Genomic DNA, 26,674 nt, shown 5'->3' with positions numbered 1-26,674 from the left:
GTCGGGTTTTAGCCTCTTCGAAAATTTCAATGCGTCGAAATGTCCGATTACCTCTCAGACTGAAACAAACAATGCGGCTTGTCGGATCGCGGCTGCGGACGGGGCAAATGTTGGGTCAGAGGTTCAGATACACGAGTGCGTTATGTAAGCCTCAACTGTGGGGTCGGAGGTTGCACTAGCGCGGGGCCTATCTCCGTCGCTTGAGCAATGAGATGTGATCAATGTACTAGATTCCATTCAATACCTAATCATAACTATCCAGAAAGCGTGTTACTAAATCTACTTCCTGTCCCTCATGTTTCCATACATATATCACCCCTCCTTTCTTTACTCCCCATTACCTTACCACCATCAACTTCCAACCTTGCTTATATACAACCAGCACATCCTCTTCCCTCCTCTCCATCATATACACCCAACAAGAAAAGCAAGACACGGATATGTTGCTTGATAAACAACGCGAGGGAGAACCGCCCTCGCACACACAAAAAAAACAACCAAACGCCTGCGGGATGCCTTGTTACTTCATGCTCCGTATCTTCATGCGCTGTACACAACAAAACATCCTCCGTGCCACCACTCTCTAACCCAACCACCATCACCGACCCAGAATATGATCAACAGCAGGCTTCACGACCGGCAAGTACCCCTCAGTAAGCGGCACATATAGCGCCTTCTTGAGTCCCAGCTCCGTCCCTAGATAGTATAAGAGGCGGTTGACCCACTCACGTCTTGAAGCAACGTCCATCTTCTTTGGTTCAGGTATGTCAAAGTCTACCGGAAGATGCACTGGACTGTCATACGGGTGTGCCGGGTTGGAGTCGAAAATGTGGTTCTTCTTCGCCATGTGGTCGTATACTGGTGTGCTGTTCACTGGACTGTTGCTTGCACTTGATGCTTCCAGTTTCGGCACTATGGTGGCGAGCTCCGAGAATTGTGGTGCCAATGCATAGGCATTTTTAAATTCCGTGCCCGGGTTCGACTGGAAAGAATCGCTGTTTGGCGATGTCTGGAACGTCGGAAAGTGGGTTGCTGGCGACGGTTGTCCGCTTCCTGGCCCGTTAACATCAGGAACCAGGCCCGAGCTCAGAGCAGCGTCCATGATACCCAGCGGCCACAAACAAACATAACCTCTCATCCCAACAACATCATTATATGATTTGAGGTGTATCGGGACTGTAAAGCTACCAAATAGTGCTGAGCAATTCTTGTCAATGACCTCAACCAAGTGGGTAGTAGTGATCGATTGTTGCATACGCAGACTCTTGGTGCTGAGTGAAACAGAAACAGACTGCCCATTAGTGGTTGTAGAACCGCCCTCGGCCATAGGAGGATAAGGCAGGGCCGGCTCTGGGAATCGCAACAACCAATTAAGTATTTCAAGAAGGTCACGGAGGAGGAATATGCGAGTGGTTCTGAAAAAGCCCCAGATCCAGCACCTCTTCAGGCTTTGGTATGCATGAATCTCTGGCGGCGCACCTCGACTCGCTAGGAAGAGATTCCGCCATTTTTCATCATAAGCTGTCCGAGCCTCTGGTGTATTTGGTGCCATGTGGTAATCCCAGGCCGGCGTGAGGGGCGATTCCCAGGCTTGAAACGCGCTATCTAGTTCGATAGCGGTCTGGAAAATCTCTAGCATAGCTAAGCGACTAGTGGGCGGGTTCGCGCTTTGCTTAATCTCATGCCACTTTGCATGCAACATGGCTTCTCTCCATATTAGACGGATGACAAACACGTGAGAATTGCTGTAAAGACTAGGAAGGTACCCCTCCACCTTGATTACGTCTTTTTTGGGGATGGGCGGGCGCTTTGCTGACTGTAGGTTGCCGAGTAACTATTTGACAACGTCAGCAACGCACAGGGAAAATATACATTGGTATTACCATTTGTGCATAGGCTACTTCATACAATCTGGCTGAAATCGGGTCACTGTAGTACTGCTCGACAGTTCGTAGCTGGAGCAACGCAGTAGCACCATGATTATGGGCAATAAACGTGCCTTTTCGCTGCACATTGGTGAGGTTCTGACAAGGTTAGGACTGTGCTAACCAAAACTCGGTCCTTGCATACCTCATAAACCCCCATAAGATAAACTGAGCACAAGGCCTCATTGGTAGCCGATCGCTTCTTGTCCGCAATCACCTTTGTTAGCATGGGAATGGCTTTAGCAACGCACTCCTCGCCTAATGCAGCGGCATGGGCATCCTTGTATCTGTTTGCATAGTTGACATATGCAACAGCATCAACAGTAGTAGCTATCAACGAGTCCTCCGAGGCACCCTGGTACAGCACGGGAATAAAAGTCCACAAGGCGTCTGACGGCTCGTCCTTTGGCATGGTGGGGGAGTCGGGCAGTACAAAGTCATAGACGAATCGCTCAAATGCTTTGCGGCGGAAGTCCGGATTGGGTGCCGGCGTAATGGTCATTTTGCTTAGGTCAATGGTAGCCAGTGAAATGTTGGATGCATCCTGGGTAGCGTCATCAGTGGACCCGCTGGGCGAGTGCACACTCCCACTCGAGGAGCGTGTGTCGTCGAGCGTGGGCGGAGTAGATGCATCGCTTGGAGGCGTCTTGACATAGGCAGTCGTGTTTGTTTCTGCCGTGGTTGGACGTTGGTGGGACTTTGATCTCTTCCGCCATGATTCCTCGGCTCGCTGTGCTGCCGAAGCAGTCTGGTTCCGAAAGAGGATATCGGCTTGGTCGCGATACTTGCACTCGTGGCTCGCCTTTGTGCATCGACTGCAAGCCGGCCTAGCCTCGTCGCACTACGGTGGAATTAGCCTGGCGGTTGGGGGGTGCAATGTGGCCACGGGAGAGAGGGCAATGGAACGGTGTGCTCACCTTGACCTTACGGGCTCGACAAGCCTCGCAACCCTTGCTGGGCCTTCCGCGATAGGACATTGACGGGCGATGGGGTCTAGTGCACGCAGATGATGTGGAGGCGAATAAGAAAAAAACAGGACGGGAAGCTAACAGCACCCGGCCCAATCTACACAACTATGGCTCTTTGCTTTAGGCCTTTGGAGGTGCGCAGTCACCAGAGGCGTGTGTGTCAGAAGGGGTGTAGCGCGCTCTCACGTGAGCGATCAGGCTGAAACCCAGTCCACGCCCTTTACAAGCATCGAGCGAAGCGCCTGGTGGCTGGCGGAAGAGCGTCCATGTAAAGTTTCTGGTCGAGATGAGATATGGGAAGCAAGGGGGTTGGTGGGATGGTTCAGGCCCGGCGGCCGGGAAAACGGCCCTGCATGGTGTGGGCGTGTGGGTGTGCAAGTGAGTGTGTGTGTGTGTGTGTTCGATGTGCCGCAGTCCCCCGTCGTGCGTCACAGGCGCTCGGCCTCCGACCGTTGCTGAGTCAAACTCGGAGTGAGGCCTTGGCTTGGCTGCCCAACGGCTTTCCGCTTTTCTACTGCCGTTGCTGTCTCCTAGCTCCACGAGTGTTTCGACGCCGCCGTCCGGCATCTCGTCCACCTGCTAGCGTAAACTCTTCTCATCCTTTGTCTCTGTCCGGCCTCGTACACTTGCCCAGCTTCCTTCGTGCCCTTTGTGTCCGCCAGCTTCCGACCAGGCACCCGACCCCTCCCCCAGCCCACATACCCCGGATGCCGTCGTTTCAACGGCCATATACCAGGGCCTTGAATCAGCTCACAGTGCATGCCTCAATCGGCCCTTTTTCAACGGCCGCCCAACTACAGTTACATATGCATATACCTACATACAGTGGCTTGGTGGCTCTACATATCTAGATTCACTGCATAGCATCATCGGTCGACTCGCTATGCACGGCAATGCACCTAGACGGACAAGCAGCTGTTCCATGACGTCTTCAGGGGTACTTTTTCTTTTATTACTCTCGTCCCAGTCAATTTCACATCAGGGCCCTGACCCGACAGAGTTGAATGTAAAGGAAAAGGAAGAGGGGTAAAGAACAAAGGATCAGCACGATCCAGTTTCACGCTACCCAAGTTTCGCCTCCCCATCACGTTTGACACTTGACGGGTTTCTGTCCAGCACCCTCTTGGGACCTGTATACAATGCATTGGCTGGATATTACAGCTTCGCCAACACATGCCGCCCCCATCTCCACTGCCCAGCACAATCTCGTCACTACGCCAGTCCACATTAAAAGTGACCTGGTTCAATGGGTTCTTGCGATGCGCCATGTCGAACAACTCCTCATACACCTTACCGTCATGCCTCCCAAGTGCACTGTTCAGAAGAAAGTCTGGTATCGACCATGCATCTACAAGCTTTACAGCGTCTGGCCGCAGCTCGGTCATTAAATCAAGTACCGTGTTTTGTAAAGCATGTACCGACTCGGGTGAAACAGCACCCGTTATAGTAAACGAAGAAGCATACTGATCAAGTGTGTACAAGGCGTAGAGCCGGAAGCATGTTCGCAAAGCAGACTGGTTGGCCGGAGAGACAGAGCCTAGGCCATTGTAGAAGTTGGTGACGAGAATCTGCTCAGAGTATGCACGACTGAGACTGTGGAGCTGTATCATCAGGCGTGTCCACGACTGCTTCTCCACCACGCGAGCCTGATAGGCGCGGTATGACAGGTCTGCTGTCCGCCATTGAAAGACCTTGAGTATAGTCTGATCATATATTGATCCGTCCTTTACTACTTCCTGAGGCATGTGATAACTGCGGTTCTTGAGGTAGAACCTGAACAGTTCATCCGTTGGGTCTTTGGGTGGCGCGTCAGGATGTTCGATGGCATTGCTCATTTTCTTGATCAGATACGCGGCCACTTGTTGCGTAATCATCCAATTATCTCCCTCGACCGTCGGTTTGGAGAGGTAGTCAGCATTGAGTCCAACAAGGCCGCTGCCACCGCCATATCCATGGCCACCCATTGCACGTCGACACGTTTCAATGCCATCAGCAGCAAGCGTCGTGCAAAGACTCTTCAGCCCCGAGCTTGCGCTGTGCAATTCTGCCAAGGGACCGAAGTCTCCAGTCTCTATCATCTCCCGCGACCTCTGATACAGCGTATACATGTATTCACCCGTGTAATGCAGTGCGAAAGCAGTTGCAAGCAGTGGCAAGATACGTATCTGCACGGTCGGATAGTCGAGCACCTTCATCTCCTCGTCGGACGGATCGGTGGAATCACGATCCTTGAACTGTCGCCTGATGGCACAGTACCTCACTGCGACAGTGACTGCCTGTGCAAGGACTAGTCTTGCATGCATGATGATTTGTCCTCGAACAAACGTTAAGCTTCCGTACACAACAGCCGGATGTCCTCTCCGCACGAATGCGCCCGTCTCGTCTGACACCTCAGCATACCGGCTCAGCATAGCCGACTTGGGCACGCGAAAGTGGTTAAAGACCATGTATCCATTATCCATACTGGCGTAGCCATATTTCGGCCCGATGTCACCCACCGCTATTCCAGGCAGAGGTTGATGCGTCTTCTCATCCCGGATCTGCAGGATGAATGTCTGCGGGCCGTGGGCGACGTAATCCGAGTCGAGACTTTTCGGTTTCGAAACTTTACTCTCTTTGGGCAGGTTACGTGATTTTGGCAAAACTAGTTGCGCCACTACGATCTACGCATGGCGCGCATCAGCGATTGCCTCACTCTAAGAAGCGAAATTTTGGTAAGGAAGGGGGGTTCTGGAACGCCGTACAACAAGGGCGAGAGGTACATACGGCATGTATGGCAGTCCTCCCCATTGACCCATTCCACCATTTGCTGGCAGTCAGACTTGGACTGTGTATCTCAAATTCCTTTTTCATTGGGTCCCACAGGGCCACGGTTTCCAGCCCTCTGACGTTGCTGCCATGGCCAAGCTCAGTCTGCGCATAGCACCCAATGATGTCGTAGTTGACAATCCTGGGCATCCAGTAATTTTGCTGTTCCTCGGAGCCTTGCTCGCCCACTGTTGTGACTGGGTGACACGAGACATGTCAGTCTAGCCCAAGCGCCTCAGTTACACAAGGTCTGCATAATATGTATCTCAGCTTGTAATAATCACTGGACTCACCGAACATGGCCGGGTGCAAGAAGTATGTGCTCGGCTCGTCAACGAGATACTCCGCCATCTTACAGTCCTCGTCATCCCAGCACTGTTGCCTCTTCAGCCTCTGGATGGCTTTTGCCCGCGCGAGACCCAGGTGGTACCGGTCAGGCCGCGATAGATTGAGTTGCTGGTCTTTTTGGAAGAGCTTCTCCTTGCTCAAGACGGCGAGGACCTTTTTCTGCCGTTCAAGAAAGTCATCACGGCCGAGGAGGTGGTGTGCAAGTTCATCGACATCGATGCGCGAGCCGTCGCGCTCAGCCTGGAGTGTTGCTGTACCGTCGTACAAGGGCTTGAGATTGTCGGTGAAGTCTGCCATGCTGCCATTCGATCCCCCGATTGCTATCAAGATCTTACAACCAAGCCAGTCGGCAGCCGTCTAGGGCGAGCTGGGCGTATTCCTTTTGAAGTCCGCTATCTCTTCCACAAACAATGTGATACAGTCTGCATTCTTCAGAGCACTTCCGGCTGACGTTATCCGGTGCTAATACGAGAGGTGGCAAGCATTACTACCTCGGTTCGCTTCCAGCCATCGAGACAACAGAGTCGGGCGGGGGTCTCATCGTGGATGCGAACAACGGTGCGGGCCCCGCCTCTTAGGCATGTGGAGCCGGCGATGCGGGGCTACGTACATGCTATCCCAATGCAGGCAGCGTCGACTGAACATCCTAACTAGTGGACGATCTGAACGACTTCAATCATTTGGGAATACAAGAAGAAAAGCAAACAAGATTGAATTTGATTACAGTTGTAAATGATATGCCGAAGCAAGCAAACAAACATGCACTTTTTAAGTCCCAAGATACTAACCTCAAAACAAGCTAATTGTACAGGATATCAGATGTCCAATCCCAACCGGTGACCCAGAGAATAACCCAATTCTCTTGTAAAGAAAAAACAACGCCAGATGCTCCTTGAGTTGCAATTCCCAAAATGCTTCATCAACAGCCCTGTCGCACTAGGGCAAACACACCTTCTCTTGTTTGGTAAGAAAAGGGTGGTTCCAAATACGAAACCCCTCTCCCAAATCTACTCAAGCACAGCATCCGCCCAGCTGCGCAACCCTCCCTCTTCGTCGAGCACGCGCGTCATGTCCTCCTTGGCAAGTCGTACCAAAATCTCAAACGGCGCTTCCGTGCCATTAACCAGCTGCCTGCGTCTGGGCAAGAAGATGATTCCACCATCGCTCGGCGCATACGTGCGCCTGATGAACTCGGGCCGACCGGCCAGTGAGTGCTTACCTTGATCAGTACCGGGGATGCCCCAGCTGAGGTCTGCGCCAAAGTTTAACCAGCTCGAAATGTACATGTCCGATCCAAATGCCGAGCCTAGTGAAATCTCGGTATCGGTGATTTGCGCGATCGACTTGAAGAATTTGAGATGGCGTGATACCCACGTGTCGTCGACGCCGAGGATGGCGGTTTGTATTTCTTTGATGACGCGGATGATGGTGGGGAGGGTTACGCTTGTTTCTCATGTCAGCACATGTCTTTTTTTCCTCTTTTTTCTTTTTTTTCCTGCTCTCTTTCTGTATCTCTCTCTTTTGAGTCCAGAGGAACAAACTTTTTTTTAGGCACTGGGGGTTGGGTTCACGAAGTGTAACGAGAGAAAAAAAGAGGTGAAACAAGCACGATCGTAGGGGGGGATGGGGAACAAGAAAGAAGAGCAAACTCACCGGTCCTCGATCAACAGGTCTGAAACGTTGAGAGTGGCTTTTGAGAATAGGGCCATGTTACCCGTGTAATCCGCGGGGACGCATGGGTTCTGGCGTTTGCGTAGATCGGTGGCAATGCCGAGGTTCGTCTCTTGCAAGCCATGCTGCAGCAGTCGGTCTCCTCTGGCTCGCGTGACGTGCGTCCACACCAGCGCAGCGAGCACATTGCACATTGTTGGCGTACTTTCTGGTGGAAAGTGAGGCCGTAACATGTCCTGGTACCTGCGTATGCGGCCGACTGGGATTACAAAAAGACGTTGAGCGCAGGCGGTGTCGGCAGGTAGTGTCCTGCGATATGTGGGTGGCCCATCGCAGTAGCAATCTGCAACGCCACCTGTTTGCTGTGGGTTAATGTGCCAATCAACCGCTTGCCGTAGTCGCGATTGCCGGTCAGCAACGCTTATCGTATCTGTCATTGTCAGTTGTGGTTGGGAGTAATTTTGGGGATCCAAGTAAAAAGTACCAAAGATTTTGCTGTCACTTATCAAGTGTTGGCGCGGGAGATTGGACACGTTTGTTGAAAAGGTTTCCCAGAAAAGGTTGATGCCGGAAAAGTCGGATACGCTGTGGTGCATGTAGGTGGAAAGGACCAATCCGCCTGGGATGAAGAAAGCTTGACATCGCATCGCGGGTGCGTCGCTCTTTTCAAAGTCGACTTTGCCTTCGCCGTCTTTGGGAACACCGGGGTAGTTTGCAAGATCTTCGGGGACAAACATGGAACCTTTGAAAGCACTGGGTGGCATGCCGTCTCGCTTGAGTTGCTCGTATGTGTAGGGAAAGTCACGCTCATGGTAGGGGATTTGCTTTGATCGGAATATGCAATTCAGCTCTTCGTCGGACACTTCAATTGGATATTCCAGAGCCAGCCTCCCCGTGGCAGCATCGGGTAGAGAGAGGAGACCGGCAAGGAAAGGAATTTTTTTGAGCGAGAGGCGAATACCATTCCCAAGCGCATGTATGGCAGCTTCGGCATTATTCTGGTCGGGAAACTGGCGTTACAATCAGCACCTACTAAACTTCTACGACGGTCGTGTGTTCTCGCTCGTCCACCTGTGTCTTCTGGGCCAACATACGGGAAATATACACAGCGTTTGTATATACACGCGCACAATGTTCTGATCCAGACATGAGAGATGGAATGACTTTGTTCGACGGGCCAGATTCTCCGGCTTGGTAATCATATTGAGTAGGCGGGGGGCAGAGCTCGCGACAGAGCCCAGCAACCTGCTCCTGCTGATCAATAGTGGTAGGTCTAGGGACATGGCTGAGGCGTTTCCCGAAATTAGTTATATATACCAAAGACGCGGAAAGAGTCATAGACGCTCTGGAGTAGGTGAACAAACACACGACATTTGAAGCACGCGAGGCCAATTTTACCCCTTCACCGCAAGGCCCCATGGAGCTGCGCCTGATGTGACGGGGGGGGGCGGCATCGGTCCACGCTCCCACGGACCGAGTGAGCTATGGCCGCATGCGGAAACATCTGTGCGGCTACGCCATGCCCACTGCCCGCTTCCCCGCCGGTCTGCCCTATCGACGACTCGCTTCCATACCCTCGACCGCGCCAAACGTGTCTCGTGCCGCCTTCCCCGGCCGCTTTTGCAAGACTGCGCCCAAGGCACCGCCAAACCACCAAACCACCAAACATCGCGAACCCGGATGACATGCAGCCGCCGCCCGGGTGTTCGCAGAGGGTCCAAGCCCGCCCTGAGTATCGCCGCCGCCGCCCGACACGGCAATGTCAAAGAGAGAGGGGGGTGTTCAGGTATATTGCTTTTTCTTCCTTCAGCTTCATCGTTCAGGTCCAGGTGCAGGGCCTGGCATGGATGCGGCTCGAAAAAAAACATGATCGTCGTTCTTTGCTGACGCCCTCGCACTCGCATCCCGGTCACCCAAAGCCCCCCAGGGCGCGCGCATGGGTCCTACCCTTTTTTTCTTCGCCTCGTCTTTGTCGCTTGCGTCACCCAATCCTGCTGTCGCGGCAGCGTCTTTTTTGGTCCTGCGTGGCGCACTGGATTGCAAAATGGCGGCCTGGCGTTGTTTTGCCCTCTATGTGCCGCCCAGGGCAAAATGTTCGATCTTCGGTACCATGGCAGCCTAAAACGCCGTAATACGTCCCTCTTTTTTAGGTCGGTGTACGCCCCAGGCAACGGAAATCTGGAGCCCACCCTGCTAGGCGTACGGATGGTCGTGCGCGCACACCACTCATGCACCCCTGGCGACACAAGGTGCAACGTATTGACGCCCTGCCCTGTGTCATAAGACCCCCATCTCGATCCTCCAAATAGCATCTTTTACAAAGCGGTGTGAGCTATCATTGCAAAAAAATTCCACAAGCTCAGCAACAATACGTCATCTGATCGGTAGGTCTTTGTGGGAGACACGTTGCGTGTGGTCCGTCCCAATGTGGGTCAAAGACCAGCATGTGATGCCAGCAAACATTTTTTTCTGGTACAGGTACCAAACAATCCAAGAACACCCCCTGGTCTAAAAGGGCGACATATCAACAAGGCAAAAAGTAGGTGTGGCTATAGTCATTGTGGCTGACCAGACGACCATGATTGATCCACGCCTCGTGCCACGACAGCAAGCTATAGGTAAGCGAAACGCCTTATGCACGATGCGCGAACGAACCACCAAAATGACTGAGCAATCGGCTGAATTATAGGCGGCCGCGAGCCCGAGCACATACGTAACTTCGCCAAAGTAACCGAATACGCCTGGTGATCCGTTCGATTGGCGGGTGCGAGCGGTGGCACCACAGTCCGTCACACAGCCAAACGACGGTATGAAAAACAGGGAAAAATAAGCCCGGAGATTGATTCAACAAGGCAATCCGCGCGACCTATAGATTCAATGACTGTGGACACGGCTGAGACACTGAAGCGTGGGGCACGTACGATAGACTTTTTGTTGACCGGAAAACTCATGACAGATGCTATACGGCTGTGCCGGGACGCGTCTTTGTTGAAAGATTTTTTAATTGTCATTGGGCCCGGCTCCCAATCATGTATAAGAGGAAGAATCCCATGGAATGTTGCCTTTTTGGATGTCAGCTTCGGGCATCAAAGGAAGACGCGGCGCCGCCACTCGAGTACTACTCGTCAGTACATGTGTATATGTACATGATGGATGCTAGGATGCGTAGCTTGGCAGGGAAGGGCATTCTGTATCGTGATATCATGACGGGGTGGTCTGCTGGGAAGCCGGCATGTCGAGGGGTGGTGTGGTTGGCGTCCTGGCAGTGGTCTCGGAGTCTGTTTTGTGTAAGGATGGCTCGGCAGGGGCCCAGTCAAGATGAGGGGACCCAAAAGGGCATGGCATGACCAGACTCGTCGTTGTGCGAGTCAAAGGCAATGTCGCCTAGAAGACGTTTGACATGCACTAGTTACGGGTACTGAGCGCCCTTGCCGGGCTGCTAGCGCCCGAAGCGACTGGCTGCGGGGATGGCCACGGGAGTCTTCCCCGCGATCTTGTGCCACGATCGACTAGTAAGACACCCTGCACCCAAATGCCATGACTCCCCACAAGTGCAAGCGACTCGACTTCCCCACGTCTCTTGGCTAGCGCTCGACACAGTAGCCCTGCCTTACCATCATCCTGGACACACGTGCCGGCGATGCACGCTGGGAAGCGCATTCGACCTACTATTTGTCCTGTCTTGGTCTGAGTAAGACGGCAAAGGCACTGGCACTAGCAAAACTACCATGGTGGACCGAACCAGTGTCGTCCCTAGCCATGTTGGTGACAACGTGCTTCCGAATACTGTACGAACTCACTACACTGCACGCATCTATCTAGGTCGACTGTGACTGGTTACTAATGTCTGCATAGCCTCTGTTTAGTCGACTTGTTCAATTTGCCTGCCAAATCCCCGCACGCATAGCGATCGAGGATGTTCGTGTCGAGTTGCAGAAGACCCATATCCATCTGCTGTCAGATGTCTTGGCCTTGCGAAACACCCTTCTCAATGCCCTCGATGACGCAACCCGCAAAGCGCTAGAGAATAGAAAAGAGGTGTACATGGCCATTGTCGCGCCAGGCGGTTACGAATACACCGTGGCAATGCTGGCGGTACTGGCGCTTGGGGCGGCCGCGGTGCCAATGACGCCAGCAGTGCCTGTAAGTGAGGCGGCATAGTTCATCCAAAAGTCCAGATCAGCGCTCGTTCTTGCGAGTTCGGAGAATATAGACAAATGCTGTCTTCTTGCAAGGCGCATCTGTTCCACGAGCAACGCACAGTTTCGGGCTGTCGAAATAGGACCGTTCGTCTCATCCCCCACTCTTGGCGCTGAGGAAGTAATCATTTCATCGGATCGGGCCTTGGAGGAGAACGCGCCCGCAGTGGTGATCTTCACAAGTGGCACCATGGGACCACCCAAGGGTGCGGTGATGCGGAGATCATACGTCTTTGACTGTGCGCTGTCCATCGCTGACCACTATCACTTGACTGAAGACGACGTCATACTCCACCTCCTTCCAGTACATCATGCCACAGGGGTCGGCATAAATTTTTTCCGTTCCTCGTTTCTGGAAGTTAAATCGAGTTCCGTAGCGGAGCTTTCGATGAGGCTTGGACGTGGAAGCGCTGGAAGGAGGGGGCAGCCCACCCTTCAAGGCGACTTACATTCTTTTCGGCAGTGCCCACTATCTGGATGCGACTTAGACGATTTTATCAAACTCACCTGCGTAAACTCCCTGCACATGAACTAGCTCCGTACGTTGCTGGCGCACGGCAATTCCGCGCTTGTTTGTGCGGAACGTCGGCGTTACCTCAGCCGCTGAACGACTTTTGGACAGACCTATTGCAGCAGAATATCCTGCAAAGATATGGAGCAACTGAGTTCGGCGCAATCTTCAAAATGCGACTTGGAGATAAAGACACACCCAAAGGTTCTGTCGGTGAACTTGAGAGTGGTGTAGATGTGAAGCTGTCCGAGGGAAATGAAGGAGAGATACTCATCAAGAGCCCAGTACGTCACTTCGAACTTGCTGGAAGAGGGCTCTAATCAAATACAGCATATGCTTATGAAATATCTACATGACTCTGAAGGTACAGCCACTGCGCACGATGAATATGGGTACTTCCGAACCGGCGATCTTGCACGAAGGGAAGGGAAGTATTACTTCATCCTCGGACGAGCGTCCCTGGACATCATCAAGTCGGGAGGGTACAAAATATCAGCTCTGGATGTTGAGAGAGAACTGCTGGGATTGCCATACATCGCCGAAGCCATGGTCGTCGGCGTTGCAGACGAGGAGTTTGGGCAACGTGTGGCAGCCCTAGTCTCGTTACAAGAAGAGGATATGACAATGGATTTTCCAGACAAGCGGCTCAATACGAGAAACTCATTAATTATTGATAAGCTACGGCGGGATCTCCGTGGAAGACTTGCCGGGTACAAGTTGCCGACACTCTTGCGAATTGTAAACGGCGAGCTGCCAAAAACTGCCACGGGGAAAGTCCAGAAGAAGATCCTTGGGCCGCAGTTCTTCCCAAGGGCGTGGTCCAGCTGCCCGGGCATACAGAAATGGGTTCCAGACATCGGAAGACAGCTAGCGAAGCTGTGATTAAACAGACCCTTGTGGTGAGAAACCCAAGATCTTCATCACGATAGACCAGGGTTGCGCCAATGATGCCATCGTAAGCGTATAATGGCCTTATTCTTAGCAGCAAAACATGGGATGAATGCCGGTGAGTGAGTTAAATCAATGTACATTTTTAGGCTGAAGCCAATGTAGTATGATGTGTGCGCAAGCGATTACTGAGTTCAGCAGTCATCGACTGTTTTGTCGCATATACTGTCAGCATGCTTGACACCCTACCCCCATACACCTCCGTAAAATCTTTATTTCTGGGAACATTCGCGCATCCCCGATGCATATAGTTCTTGGCAGCTGAAACCATACCTATAACTACCGCGCACGTTGTAAAAATTGGTCTTGGCTTTTTACTTCACATTCGATGTAACTCTGACCGGCACATGAGGCAGCATTGGGGACAAACTTTCGTACCAGGACCCCGACAGCATATGGCATGATCCAAAGTCTAGATTCGGCTATCTGATCAAAGAAACCTCTTGGTATACCTGGGGATGTGCGACTCGGGAACTAGCGGCATAGTCAGCTTATCCTTTTCTCACCGGAAAATACCTAATGCAATGGTTCCGTCGTTTGGTATTGAATACTTCTGCTAGCATGGCGAGACTCTGAAAGACCATGTCTAGCCCCACAAAAGAAGCACATCGAGACTTCACTCTTGCAAGGAATCAATGGCCTTGCTTACCTCTTATGTGCCATGTCAATGGTATAACTCCAAAAAGATGGCTCGGGAATATCAGTGTTGCACAACTATCGGATTTACCGAAAGCGGTTGGCGTGCCAACTTCACATCACTAGAGATTTGTAAGAGGCCCAGATGTCTGGTAACGAATGTCGGGGATTTTTGGCGGAGCCAAGGCGAGAACATCCAGAGACATTCTTGGTCGTGGCAGTGGAATCTTTACTAAGCGGGCAGTCTGGACTTCTAAAGCTATTCACGCTACCCTTGCCCTAGTTCGAAGGGAAGAAATTTTTGGACTTCTCTACGTACAACACTTGGTAAATCTTAGTACTACCGCAAGAGGTTCCAAGATGATTTGTAGAAAGCGGGGTTACTGGATGAACGAATCTTGGGGGAACAGCTAACATAATAAGTTCCGATATCGAATGCTGCACATATTTGAGAGGATGATATACAACAGCACTAGAGTCTCAAGGACATGTGCCATAAAGGCATTGCTTTATGTCTGAGAGAGTCCAGGAATTGAGAGTGTCTGTTTACCCAATATATATCTGTACTTGCTAAACTACAGCAGTCCATGACTTGCAGCGAATTCCTGGAAAAAAGAATCATTACTTTGAGCGGATTTGCTTCACAAAGCGGGCCTACTGAACGAAAAAGGGAAAGACGTCGATGATGGAAGAGTTGACGTTTGCCCAAAACCTGTACCTCGGCAAAGCTCGGCGATCTGGATTCTGTCGGATTTAAAAGCAGGCGGCGATTAATTCCGCCCCAGAATATCGTCATCATTGTTACTAGGGCACCAGGTGCGGAAAGTCCCCGGGATTCTAAAATGGTTTGCACTTCATACAATCCGTAGCGCCATTTACCCACGCCTGTTTTAGGCCTTTTATAATCATGGACAATGATTTACGATACAGAAAAGACGTCACGCGTACAGAATAGCTATGATTATAACATTGTAGCAATGCCATCAAACCCTGAAGTTGCTCATTTTCTTGCGCATTATCGGTTTTAGTAGGGTGGAGGCCTGCGTGGAGTCCCGGGGGTTTTGTCATCGGGCACATGGCAACGCCGAAAGGCGAATCTACGCAATGTATCCCTCGAGCCTCATGATTGGCTCTCAATACGGCGAGACGGCCAGATTCAGGTTTGTATTCTTGCCATGTTATATGGGGACGGCAGGGCAGATTACCCCACCCAATGCCTAGAAGATTTAAGAACTGAGTACCCCACTACAATCCCTCTAGAATCCTCAATCACGACATCATCCCGTTTAACTACTCTTAAAATACCCTAATTCAAGACTCAAAAATGTCTTGCGACAACTGCAAAAGCGGCTTCAAGTGGAACGGCCAAACCGTTGGCAAGGAAATTAAGTTCAACAATGTCAATGCCTACGTAACCGGCGACTCCAAAGACGCCGCGATTCTTATCATAACTGACGTTTTCGGTTGGACGCTTCCGAACGTCCGCTTAATCGCGGACCACTACGCGCAAGAAGCCAATGCGACCGTCTACGTACCCGATATGTAAGAAAACCATCGCAACCCACGCATATGCAGACCCCCAATTCTAACCATGGTTCCCGCAGTTTTGACGGCGAAGTCGTAGACCCTGCCGCGCTCTCGGACCCAGAAAAGCAAAAGAACTTTGACATCGGCGCCTTCCTCGGCCGCCACAACAAACAAGTCCGCTACCCGGAGATCAAAGGCCACGCGCAAACCCTCAAGTCGCAATACAAGAAAGTCGCCGCCATTGGCTTCTGCTACGGCGGTTGGGCCGCCTTCAAGCTTGCTGCTGACCCCTCGCTCATCGACGCCATCTCCACCGCGCACCCCTCGCTACTCGACAAGTCGGAGATTGAAGGTGTCAAGGTCCCAGTGCAGATTCTCAGCCCCGAAAACGATTTTACCTACACGCCTGAGTTGAAGCAGGCTACGTTTGATATTCTGCCCAAGACGGGTGTACAATGGGAGTATATTTATTTCCCGGGCTTGACGCATGGGTTTGCAGTACGCGGAAATCCTGAGGATGCGGCGCAGAAGGCGGGATTGGAGCGCGCGAAGAGGAGTGCGGTTAACTTTTTCAAGGAGTTCTTGCACTAGAGGGGAAGCGTAGAGGGTGGTTTTGGGTATAGTTGTCGGTACAAGTAATTTATGTATGGAAATTACTCCTGTCTTAGTCTTGCTGCGTTGTTGTGAGATACTTGGGGGTGTTTTGACTAGGAATGATGTGGTTTGTGTTGCTTGCAAGGCAGTGTCATACATTAGGTGTAAACCGTATCCTTTATAGTGGATGGAGATGGAACAGCAGGTTTGGATCGCGTCTACCAGTAACCCAGGTAAGTTATCATTCCAGACAAAAAGACAGCCATTGCTTAACAGAATAAAGGTCAAAAAGGGTTCTCAAGGTAAATCATAGAAACAAGTCCTATTTGCAAGCTACCGCTGCGTCGACAATACCCGCATCGACCTAAGCCAAAAATAATCTGGTATCATAATATATATATGTACAGAACGAAAATTATCATGTGTGTGCCTATTACCAGCACACACACACACACACACACACACACCTCATCCCCTCTCCTCACTCCCCGTTGACCAAACGAGCAAGTCTCGACCTCGTCTCCCAGCCCCAAGCAGCAACACTGCGCTTCGCCATGGCCGCAACGCTCTTCGCATAATCACTCGTACCACGGGTAGGATCCGCATCCTTTGGCTTGCACGCCGTCGCAGCAAGCTTACCCTTGACTGGAAGAAAATGATATTTCTCCTTAGTCGTGGCAACCATACTCTCGGCGGCCTCGGGCGTCCACCCATTGATAAAGTCACCGTGCGAGCAAAACGCATTGCCGCACGCGAGCTTGACGGGCGCAGTGCCAGACCAGCCGTTGGGCAGCGCCTTGCGCAGATCGTAGCGGATCGAGAAGCGCAGCTGGGGCATCGACTTCATGCCTTTCGGGCACCAGTTTGGTGTGCCGTTTGCGCGGTCTTTGTAGCCTGTCGCCAGCGTCTCGGGGTTGACGCATTGCGGGAAGTACAGGAGCTGTTGGAGGTGGGTCGAGCAGGATTTACTAGGGAACCCGTTTGCATCCATGGCAACGGGGTCGTCGCCTTCGCAGAACCACTCTGATTTCGCGTTGGGATCCATGCTGGCTTTGTCTTTTGCTTCGGCTTTGCCGGCGACCATTTGCACGTTTTGGGGAATGGCGATTTCGGCGGGGGTCTCGCCGAGGTTGTAGTAGGCGCTGAAGCGCGAGACGGGGACTGGGAGGTAGGATTTTCCATTGTCGGCGGTGTAGAGGACGGTGGGTACCCAGTAGACGCTTAGGTCGTCTGCGACCTCTGCGCTTGTGCAGCCTTTTTGGAGCTCGGCGCTTGTTTTGGTGGTGGCGGTTACGGCGTCGGAGCCGTAGAAGGAGTGGAGATGGGATTTGTCGAAGGAGCCTGGGAAGACGATGGGGTCGATGTTTTTTTGCATAAAGGGTGAGGGGACGTTGACTTGGGTGTAGGCGCTTGCGTATTGCGCAAGCAAGCTTGCGGTGAGGACGGTGTAAAGAGACATGCCTGTGTCTGGTGGAATGAATGTATTGGCACAGCCTTTGGAAAAGAAGAAAAAAGGAATGGAATGGAAGGTTTTGGTTGGAAAACGAATGAAGCGTGATGAAGAGAAAACAAGCACGTAGACAATGGCGCGCCCCCTCGTCCTACTTATGCCTGAGGCTGCGACAAACACTTCGTCCCACACACGGGAACATCCCTCCTTACTTTCTCTGCTGAGCTTCCCAGGCCCCAGGCGTCACAACCCGCCGTTGTTCTCTTTTCCCAACGCAGAGTGTTCGCCGTGAATGCCCAAGGCAAATGTGGACCTCAAGGAGCAGAGCATGAACGACGGGAGATGGCACCGGGGCGCTAGTATGCACGCGATGGAGGTTATTGGCTGTATGTACTACCTGCCAAACACTAGCGCCCGCCTCGTTTCCGCCATCGGTACCTGGTTTCGAAACACGAGCCAAGCTTCGCGTCACATCGTTTCGTCCGGAATCTTACCGCTCGTCAGGCATTGGAGATTTGTTGCGGCGTTGACGGCGGTTGAGCTAGTCGGCTTGCGGACGTAAGTAAGTAAGTACCGGCAAGGACGTGCTGCATAACAACAGGCCAATTACCTAAAAAGGTGATCCACGTTAATCAAGGGAAACTCCCAGGGCGGCCATTCGAGCTACTTGCGGTTCAATAGTCAAGTCAGCACTGTTCGGGTCGGAGATTCGCCTCCAACAGCAGACGGACTCGAAGTGCTTTCGAATGCCAAGGTATTGGAGGATTCGGGTACCGCAGCCACGAAATCTCAATCACACAAAAACAATTGTTCAAAGGCGCATTGACCCCAAGGTCGCCAGATCCCGCGTATGTTTCATGCAAGAGTGTTTTTTTTATCCACTAACCTAATTCGAAGCGCCACATAGATCGTGCTCGTCTGAAACTGCCATTTTGGGCTGTAGACAAGTGAATCTTGTTATGGGGGCCTGCTGGGGAACTGCTCTACTTCAAGATCTGATGTAGGGAACAAGATGTTTTAGCGAGCCGGTGTTCAAAGGTATGTTTCAGGAGATCGTAAATCCCTTGTGTAGTCAAATAGGTAGCAATGCCGACTAATGCTGGGGGGTAACCAAGTTTTTTTATGAACAGTGCAAAGGGAAAGACGGTAATCATATCCAGAAGACTCTTTTCGATTGTTTGTTGTGTGTATGAATGCTAGTGGATTACTGCACCTTCCGGTGAATCTTTACATTCTTTATTACAAGAGCTTTTGGTTTTTACACCTCTAAAGTACAATGCATTAATAAGCTCACAGAACGAACTACTTGTCAGCCGCATCCAAAGGCTTGTTCTGGCCATATTCCAAAGTCTTCTCCCTCTTCTTCGCATCCGACTCATTTGGGTCATGCTTCATGTGGTCCTGGCTCTCAGTACCCTCCTCCGATGCTCCTACCCGATCATTTTCTGGGTGGCTAACTGGATTCTGTATCGATACGTGGTCGCCATCATTCTTGTCTGTCTGTCCAATCGAGGCGCTGTGGTTGATCGACTGGCTCTCAGCGCTGCTCGCCTGCGGGTTGGATACATTGGACGATTGGCCAGGTACGGCGCCGCTGGCATATGTACGAGAAATAATCGGGGGCAAAGCTTGGGTTGATATGTTAGAAAGTCTTTTGGTAATACAATGCTCGAGATACACACCCTGACCTCGCTGTTGAAGAGCGCGACTCGCAATGGGCGCTGAGCGCGAAAAGCTTTTCAAGACTCCTGACATTATGGTTTGTTTTGTATGAGTTCTCTGGGGATTTGGATGTATTTTTTTCTGGATACTCGAAGTTCTTAAAGTATGGGTGTATGTCGGGCCCGAGCTTGACGTGCTGGTGATGTTCCAAGAACGTCATCATTAAACCGCACAACCGAGCGCAAGACACTACGAATCATTATGTTTACGTGCTTGACAGCAGCCTGCCTAAAGATTGACACAATCCTTGAATCTTTTGATCCAAAAGCAGGGTGAACTATACCCTGTCCGTGCCTTGAGTAGCCAAAACTCTTAATGTATCAACTTCTAAATGTCGACCTGATCGTACATCTCTAACTCTTCTTTGGACATTCCACTCACCTTTATTAGCCATCAAAAAACCCAGACTTTTCTAATTTCTTCATTTCTGGCGGCGTTCCTCACGAATGCGACACCACCATGTGTATTACAGCAGTTATCGAAATTTGAAGACTCAAGCAGCGGTTACCAACAGAGACTAATGAAGCTCGTGCAGCACTGCGGACGCCCTGAATCCTCCTTCGGAACGGGAACGACATGGCGATTCCATACCGTGTCTTATGGACTCCCACCAAATACTTGAGAATGAAAATAGTTTCGAAACTACTCATCACAACCCTGCTGAGGATCTCATTATTTGGTGAAACATCCTAAATTACCTCCTTCAGCCACCCCTTCGGAGAAGAAAAATCTTAATTGAAGATTCGGAGCAGCCTCCAATATATTAAATCGACCTTGAATGAAGGTGAAACCCTCGTGATATTACTCCATTCACTTCTAATTACTTTCTTCATTCAAATAAAAGGAACGATGGGGAGACAGTCGCCAGCACACTTCAAAGACACTGTGAACGTATGACTTCCATTCACATTGCGCTACACGAAAGTCCTTTAGCAACTACCAAAAGAGCAATTTGTGCACTAACAATGGATCTGGGTATATGCACAACTCTCTCCAACCTTAATAGGTTTTTATCGAGAACTTGATCCACGGCTCATTATAAAACATTCCTCTCTATCTAATCATCCCTCCATCTATTGGAGACTGAGACTAAGTTCTTCATTTCTCCAAGGTTTACCATTCTAGTACGCCCAATACCTCTTCAACAGAAGCTGCTGTCTGCCCTTGATTACATTCGGACCTAACACAACACTACATCGGTACAATGAACTCCGGTCGTTTCTTCTACGGTGAAGTTCCCATGCATGTAGGTAAGGTTTATCTGAACAAAAAACTCAAGAGGAAAGAGGTCGAGAAGGCAGTTCAGGTGACCCGCCAGTCTCAAGTGCGTTTCGGATCTATGGGAAAAGACAGCGAAAGCGAGCAGATGCAGAACAATTCTCTGCTACGCTTTCCGCCTGAAATCCGCAATTTCATCACCGAGTACGTGCTAGATTTGGGTGATGACGCTGCAGGTAATGCCCTCGTTGTCTGCCCCCCAGGACCATACAAACCCCTTTGCGAAGGTTCAAGTATACTTTCTTTATGCAAACAGACCACTGCCGAGGCGCGCTCCATGCTCGAAGCCCGCACTACAGCCTACATCCCCATCATGGCTGACATGAACTTCTGCAAATTGATTTCTGACATCAATGAGAATGGTAACCCATCAATATCAGGGATACAGAGTACCGTCTTTACTGGCCTTACATCTTTCAGGCATGCGCATTTCCATCTCCACGTCAACCACCCATCCTCCACCTTCCGCCAGCACCCCTATACAGAGATCTATGTAGATCTCTCTCAAATCTATGAAGTATTGAAACAAGCATTCATAATCTGGCGAGCTGCGTCCGAGCACAACTTTGCTCATTTCAAGGAACAAGGTGTGAAGCGAAAGGCAGTTTTGCACCTCGATCACCTTTTCGCTTGCTGGCGGGACATGGACGGGTTTAGCCCCAAGACTCGCCTTGAGGATCTTCTCAGAATCATGACTTCTGATACGACCACTGATTGGGAAGTACACTATTATTTACCCGTTAGAGACTTGCACAGGGGTGATGACCGGGTGAATTACCCCGCCCGTATCTTGCGACGTGTGTTGAATTCCAACCAAACTGAGTTTCGATCATTTCCTAGTATGAAGCTGGTGCCGGAACTGTACGGCGATTTGCATAAAGGGCTGAAAGATGCGGGCTTCTTCACTGAGCGCATACTACCAAGCAGCACGCTATGGCCGTCATGGCCTGAGGATGTACCTTGGAGGTTATGTCCTAGGGTGAGGTCGGACGAGCTTGAGCCAAGTCAGGATAGGGCTACGTAATTGTTCTACATAGATAATCATTGCACACGTGAATCTACCGAAGCAGCTGGGGGGAAAAATAGCACTAAAAATTTACCGTAACCCATAAAATCAATCATATATACACAAGTCCCCTCCTTCATGAAAGTAATTTACAAATAATCAACATCCACCCAATGCTCCTTCTCAAAATCTCTCCCAAACAAATCCGACGCCTTAACCGGCGCGCTAGCTTGTGAACTCCAGCTCACCCTCGCCGAGGTATTCGCTCCAGGCCCGTAGTTCTGATACTCTTGAAAAGTAACATTATCCGTACTCTGCACATCGTCCCACCGCGACCAGCCCCGCGGCGTAACCACATCACCAAGGTAACTCTGCTGGAAGAGCACTCTGCTAAACGGCCTCCAAGGTCTTCCCAGATCGATCGAACCGGGACCACTAGACCCCGTAACATTGACCTTGTTGAAAACATAGAAACTCGTGTTTTCCTCTGAGTCGCGGCCGTTGGCGACGATGAAGCCGGTGCCGATAGTTTCGATGTCGAGTTTGTTGAAGAAGGCGACGGCGCGGAGTCCGAAGATGAAATCCACGGCGCCATTTACAAAGGATTTGGCGTAGATTTGGCGGCCTTCGTTTGCGTAGATGGTGTCTTGGTAGCCGGTGAAGCTGCAGCCGTAGAAGCCTTGGTTCGTGGCTTGGGCGCTGAGCGCGAGGGCTTGGGCGCCGTCGCCAAAGGTGTTGGCGATGTTGAGGTTATAGAGTTTTACGTTGGAGGTCCAGAGGCGGAGGGTGGATGTTGCGTCGTTGTTGGCTAGACCGGGGGTTTTGCGCGAGAGGTTGTAGGTGAGGGTGACTTGGTTCTTCTTGTAGGTAGTGGAATCATTGGTGTAGCCTTGGATGGTAAGGGGACTTGCGAGCCGGCCTATGTAGACCTGCTCGGTGTATGTGCCGGGGAAGATGAAGATCTTTTGGGCGTCTGTCTTGTTGTGAAGTCCTGCTACAGCGGCACTGATGTTGAGGTAGCTGTTCGGATATGCGCCTAATGCATCGACGACTAAGGCTCCTTGGTCCGGTTTCGTGCGCACTTGCTTGTCGGCGGAAACGACTCCGAGGACACAGACTAGGACGGCAGACAAGGAAATGTGCGACTTCATGATGTTGGGATCAGTGTTGCTTTGCAAGCACAGCGATATTCTAGAAGGCAGGGCCGACACATACTTATACTAATATATCACAGTCTGGCCTAGATTTAGGAGCTGTATTAGATTGGGATTTACAGTTCAGCCGTTGTGACTACGCTTGCGAGCTAGACCTCGGCCGGATTATTACAGTAAGAATTGCCTACGCATGAACTCGATCTTGAGTGTGGTGGCGTGGCTAAATCAACAAGGCCGACGGATGATTGGTGGCACAGGGGGGTTCCGCTCCGTCTTCGGGAAAATCTGGGGAAATCTCATCGTTAAATCGCCGAAGCAACCGTATTCGGAAACGCGCGGACGGGAATCATGGGGGATGTGTCCATTCTTAGGTTGTTTACTACAGCGGTAGATGTCTATGGTCAGCCTGTCAGACTAAAGATGTCATTGTTGACAGGCAACGCGTCTTCTTGTATCAACGCTAGTAGAAGATACTTCATCGCTTTTGTAGGCTTGCGTATACGTACACAACCCTATTAAAATCTGACACTTCCTAGTCATGGATTCGAGCGAACCATGTCATGCCGGGCAATTGCCTAATTTCTTCCGCTCTTGGCTTGCTCAATTTCCACAATCAATCTCCACTCCGCCTCTGTCCGAGGTTTTAGGAGACCGGAGGCATTTACTTGATCGCCCAAACTCCCACATCATCATCATAGCTTCCATAGGATCCGACCGATATTCTTCTCTGTAATCACTAACGGACGTCGAAACACAAGCTACCCCTGCAATCTAACCTGTATAACACGACTCATATAGGGAGACCGCAGCCTGACTCCAAGAGTCCGATTAGGCTGGGTGCGTAATCCACTAACGGACGATTAGCTATCGCCTTCGTCTTCACTCCCATCCTCACCTTCACCTTCACCACCGTTTACACAACAACGGGTGTTTGGCTGTCCAAACAATGACGCGCCACCTATAACCCCGTTTTCCATGAGCATCTCACCCCTTATTGCGCAACCATTTGTCAATGTCAAGTAAAACCTTAACTGCATCAAATCTGTCAGGCAACGCCGCCCGACAAGCAAGTTTCTCGTCTTTTTTTCCATCCAACAAATTGTCTTCCATTCAACGCCACCAAAAAAAATATGCAGTCGCGCCATCTCCCCATAAACTCTATTCTGTTCCATGATTACCATGAGCCTGCTTCAAACCCAGTTACAAGCTCCAACCGCCCCCAAAGCGCAACCCTGGTTAATCTACAGGATGCGTACGATTTAAGCATTACGGCGCTACCCCAGCCTCCCACCGTCACTATTACGACTACAAGGGATGGAATGTCGAAGGAATCATTTTGGAAACGATTGCGTGCGGCTATCAGTGGATGGTTGTGTTTTGGGAAAGAGAGTGGAAAGCGACGAAAACGTGAGACGCAGGAGGGTGCGGAAGTCAAGTACCAGTGAACCTAGAAGTGGTCGAGGCATGTGGGGACGAGCAACGTTGTTGCACGCTAATAGACGGAGTAACCATGGTCGATAATATATGTACAACAACGAGCGCAATGGGCGGAGTAATGCATTGGGAAAAGGGAGTCAATATCGGAAAATGGGTAATTTTGGATTGCAAGGACGTTCAGGGAGAAGGCGTAATGAGAGATGAAAACTCATTTTTTTCGCTTTATGAATAGTCGACTATGATAATAGAGGAAGATACAATGAACTTGCATAACCACGTTTACAAAAGGATCAGTTCTTCAAACATGACATGTCCCCATAGTCCAAAGCTTTCTTAGTTCTGATTAGTAGACGCGATAGTAGTCGTGGTAGACTCGACAGCCCAGCTATTTGGCGCTCGCCACCACTGGTCCTTAGTCTTCCCACTTTTTGAGCTTCCAGTCGAGAAGAAGCCAGGCCGCTCGGGCTTCTCCACTCTGACCTCTACGTCCTTCATCTTCATGATTCCTGAAGACTCCACATCGAGAGTAGCGGAATCTTTGCTTTTGTAACCGCTCTTGTACTTGTGGCGGTAGGCATCGCCAGTGCTGATAATCTTGTCGAACTTGCCCTGCAGGCTGGGGAAGGTGTACACGATGAGTGCCTTGATGTTGGGCGCGCATGCGACAATGACAGCAAGGTGGTTTTCGATGACGGAGCAGATCATCATCGAAGCGAAGCGGAATGCGAAATCCGGGTGCTTGACTTGCTGGTCCATGAAGTAGACACGTGCGGCACTTGCTCCTAGGACCAGGCCTCCAAGAGCAAAGAGGCAGTTGACGGCGATGCGGTGAGAGCGGCGTAGATTGACGTTCCAGGTAAAGATGACTGGCATAATGTAGAGGACGATGTCGTTCAAGAGCATAAAGATCGAGTTGTAGTAGCCAAATGCGTCATTGTCGATGCAGAATCCTTCAATCTCGTTGTTCCAGAACTTCTGGATAGGGAGACATTGGAAAATACCAATGATGACGCACGAAAAACCAAACATGAAAGCCAAGACGTGCATCACGTAGATGAATATGCGATGCGAGTGTTCGAAGGTGAGCTCGGAGTAAAAGCAAAGCAACGAATGCTTCACAGCCCAGTTGCACATGAAGTAGAAGAACAACGATGCCATGACCATCTTTTGTGTACACTGTTAGCAGAAGATATCAGATGTCGAGGCTGTGGAGGCGAACCTTGAGAAAAGGAGTGATATTCTCAGGTGGAATAGCATCGAGGGTTAGGCCTCCACCGATATGTGTGCTGGCCATCTGCACGATCGAGAGCATGATGGCACAAAATCCTGCGTACGCAGCGAGAGCTTGTGATCGTCAGTAAAGTTGATGATGACATGCCCGCAGTCAACCTACCATCGTGCCAGCTGAAGCTGCTCACCATTCGAAACTTTCTTCCAATACGACAACTGATAGCCAACAAAGTGAGCAATATCAACGTTATGTTAACGCCAATGATGGCGGGCTTCAAGTTGTCTGACATGGCTAGTGATGGAACAAAGTGTCAAGAAGTTGGGGACCATGAATCGCAACCCCTGGTGCGTCGCTTGGTGTTTATATGCACTTTAGTGGATCTCGCAAATCGCATGGCTTTTGATGTGCTTGTTCGAGCATGTTTATCAAGGCACGGGCTGCGGATAGAAGCGTGGCTGCCCCGTGTTGGCGCCGCTGTCACATACAGCACGGCACGGGAGTGTGAAGGGTCGGTTTGGAGGGACTAACGTGAACGAAGGCCTGGTGCAGTGTGGAGTGGCGCCTATAGTGTAATGGCGTAGGTCCCGAAGCGAGGAAAAGCAGTTCAGTGGATGGTGTAGGTCGGTTGGTTGGTAAACGTTTTCTGAGGGTTAGCCTGTATCTGGTCCCCATGGGTGGTTAGCGTATTATGCTCAACGGTGTTGCTTTTCTGACGAAGCGGACCCCTGCGTCCGCGGGCTTTGAGGTGTCAAAACAAAGAGTCTCTATCCTTGAAGAAATGTCTTTGATACTACTACAGCGTGATAATCATCTGAAATCGCCACTAGCAAACCACGGAACAGGACTGTAAGTAGTGCAATGGGCTGCTGGAGAAATAGTGTGGTTGAATCTTGGGTACCATTCAGGTGGGTTTGTCCAGGCTTGCACTTTGCTTTTTTGACATCTTCTCCACGCCACACCTTTAGTTTATTTATTTTTTCCGCAACCTGAGGGGCCAGGTAGTCCCTTTTTTCGTGGCAGCGAACATTATCGATATTCTTGCCGTCATATGCGAAATCGCCGCCGCCACATGCGCACAAGGTACTCAATTAGGATTAAGCCCTCGTTATCAGGAGATATCGGGGCTGTTTCAGGATCGAAGTGAACGTCTTGGGGAGCATTATAATAGTCCGATGATCGAGTGTTGCTGCCAGTGGCAAAACGGTAGAGGGCGCTGCGCTACTTGTAGAGTACGTTCTAGATACCCGAAGAGAGCGCCCGT

General features: G+C 50.8%; 12 protein-coding genes across 12 annotated transcripts; 4 read left to right on the top strand and 8 right to left on the bottom strand.

Moving 5' to 3' along the window:
* Positions 1–598: 598 nt before the first annotated feature.
* COCCADRAFT_89699 (uncharacterized protein) lies at positions 599–2,902 on the bottom strand (the record flags this gene model as incomplete). The annotated part of the gene is made up of 4 exons (XM_007711681.1): positions 599–1,834; positions 1,884–2,024; positions 2,071–2,766; positions 2,843–2,902. The coding sequence occupies 4 exons, from the start codon at positions 2,900–2,902 to the stop codon at positions 599–601; spliced, it is 2,133 nt and encodes a 710-aa protein (XP_007709871.1).
* Positions 2,903–3,423: 521 nt separating this feature from the next.
* Positions 3,424–3,654, bottom strand: COCCADRAFT_89784 (uncharacterized protein; the record flags this gene model as incomplete). The annotated part of the gene is made up of 1 exon (XM_007711680.1): positions 3,424–3,654. One exon carries the CDS (start codon positions 3,652–3,654, stop codon positions 3,424–3,426), a length of 231 nt encoding a protein of 76 aa, XP_007709870.1.
* Positions 3,655–3,977: 323 nt separating this feature from the next.
* COCCADRAFT_34693 (uncharacterized protein) lies at positions 3,978–6,346 on the bottom strand (the record flags this gene model as incomplete). Its single annotated transcript, XM_007711651.1, has 4 exons — positions 3,978–4,023; positions 4,067–5,556; positions 5,660–5,898; positions 5,995–6,346. The coding sequence occupies 4 exons, from the start codon at positions 6,344–6,346 to the stop codon at positions 3,978–3,980; spliced, it is 2,127 nt and encodes a 708-aa protein (XP_007709841.1).
* Positions 6,347–7,056: 710 nt separating this feature from the next.
* COCCADRAFT_34692 (uncharacterized protein) lies at positions 7,057–9,003 on the bottom strand (the record flags this gene model as incomplete). Its single annotated transcript, XM_007711650.1, has 4 exons — positions 7,057–7,492; positions 7,703–8,150; positions 8,205–8,730; positions 8,815–9,003. 4 exons carry the CDS (start codon positions 9,001–9,003, stop codon positions 7,057–7,059), a joined length of 1,599 nt encoding a protein of 532 aa, XP_007709840.1.
* Positions 9,004–11,448: 2,445 nt separating this feature from the next.
* Positions 11,449–13,312, top strand: COCCADRAFT_34691 (uncharacterized protein; the record flags this gene model as incomplete). The annotated part of the gene is made up of 5 exons (XM_007711649.1): positions 11,449–11,508; positions 11,576–11,867; positions 11,904–12,241; positions 12,289–12,714; positions 12,761–13,312. The coding sequence occupies 5 exons, from the start codon at positions 11,449–11,451 to the stop codon at positions 13,310–13,312; spliced, it is 1,668 nt and encodes a 555-aa protein (XP_007709839.1).
* A 2,026-nt stretch (positions 13,313–15,338) lies between these two features.
* COCCADRAFT_89690 (uncharacterized protein) lies at positions 15,339–16,132 on the top strand (the record flags this gene model as incomplete). The annotated part of the gene is made up of 2 exons (XM_007711679.1): positions 15,339–15,556; positions 15,619–16,132. 2 exons carry the CDS (start codon positions 15,339–15,341, stop codon positions 16,130–16,132), a joined length of 732 nt encoding a protein of 243 aa, XP_007709869.1.
* Positions 16,133–16,616: 484 nt separating this feature from the next.
* COCCADRAFT_89648 (uncharacterized protein) lies at positions 16,617–17,594 on the bottom strand (the record flags this gene model as incomplete). The annotated part of the gene is made up of 1 exon (XM_007711678.1): positions 16,617–17,594. One exon carries the CDS (start codon positions 17,592–17,594, stop codon positions 16,617–16,619), a length of 978 nt encoding a protein of 325 aa, XP_007709868.1.
* Positions 17,595–18,887: 1,293 nt separating this feature from the next.
* COCCADRAFT_89714 (uncharacterized protein) lies at positions 18,888–19,340 on the bottom strand (the record flags this gene model as incomplete). Its single annotated transcript, XM_007711677.1, has 2 exons — positions 18,888–19,213; positions 19,268–19,340. The coding sequence occupies 2 exons, from the start codon at positions 19,338–19,340 to the stop codon at positions 18,888–18,890; spliced, it is 399 nt and encodes a 132-aa protein (XP_007709867.1).
* A 1,207-nt stretch (positions 19,341–20,547) lies between these two features.
* Positions 20,548–21,609, top strand: COCCADRAFT_89803 (uncharacterized protein; the record flags this gene model as incomplete). Its single annotated transcript, XM_007711676.1, has 1 exon — positions 20,548–21,609. The coding sequence occupies one exon, from the start codon at positions 20,548–20,550 to the stop codon at positions 21,607–21,609; it is 1,062 nt and encodes a 353-aa protein (XP_007709866.1).
* A 131-nt stretch (positions 21,610–21,740) lies between these two features.
* On the bottom strand, positions 21,741–22,742 carry COCCADRAFT_89705 (carbohydrate esterase family 8 protein; the record flags this gene model as incomplete). The annotated part of the gene is made up of 1 exon (XM_007711675.1): positions 21,741–22,742. One exon carries the CDS (start codon positions 22,740–22,742, stop codon positions 21,741–21,743), a length of 1,002 nt encoding a protein of 333 aa, XP_007709865.1.
* Positions 22,743–23,875: 1,133 nt separating this feature from the next.
* COCCADRAFT_89702 (uncharacterized protein) lies at positions 23,876–24,190 on the top strand (the record flags this gene model as incomplete). Its single annotated transcript, XM_007711674.1, has 1 exon — positions 23,876–24,190. The coding sequence occupies one exon, from the start codon at positions 23,876–23,878 to the stop codon at positions 24,188–24,190; it is 315 nt and encodes a 104-aa protein (XP_007709864.1).
* A 325-nt stretch (positions 24,191–24,515) lies between these two features.
* Positions 24,516–25,702, bottom strand: COCCADRAFT_89723 (uncharacterized protein; the record flags this gene model as incomplete). Its single annotated transcript, XM_007711673.1, has 3 exons — positions 24,516–25,346; positions 25,402–25,526; positions 25,576–25,702. 3 exons carry the CDS (start codon positions 25,700–25,702, stop codon positions 24,516–24,518), a joined length of 1,083 nt encoding a protein of 360 aa, XP_007709863.1.
* Positions 25,703–26,674: the final 972 nt, after the last annotated feature.

The sequence above is a fragment of the Bipolaris zeicola genome, assembly GCF_000523435.1.
Source record: "Bipolaris zeicola 26-R-13 unplaced genomic scaffold scaffold_32, whole genome shotgun sequence".
NCBI classification, from domain to species: domain Eukaryota; kingdom Fungi; phylum Ascomycota; class Dothideomycetes; order Pleosporales; family Pleosporaceae; genus Bipolaris; species Bipolaris zeicola.
This window is presented reverse-complemented; position numbering and strand designations above follow the sequence as displayed.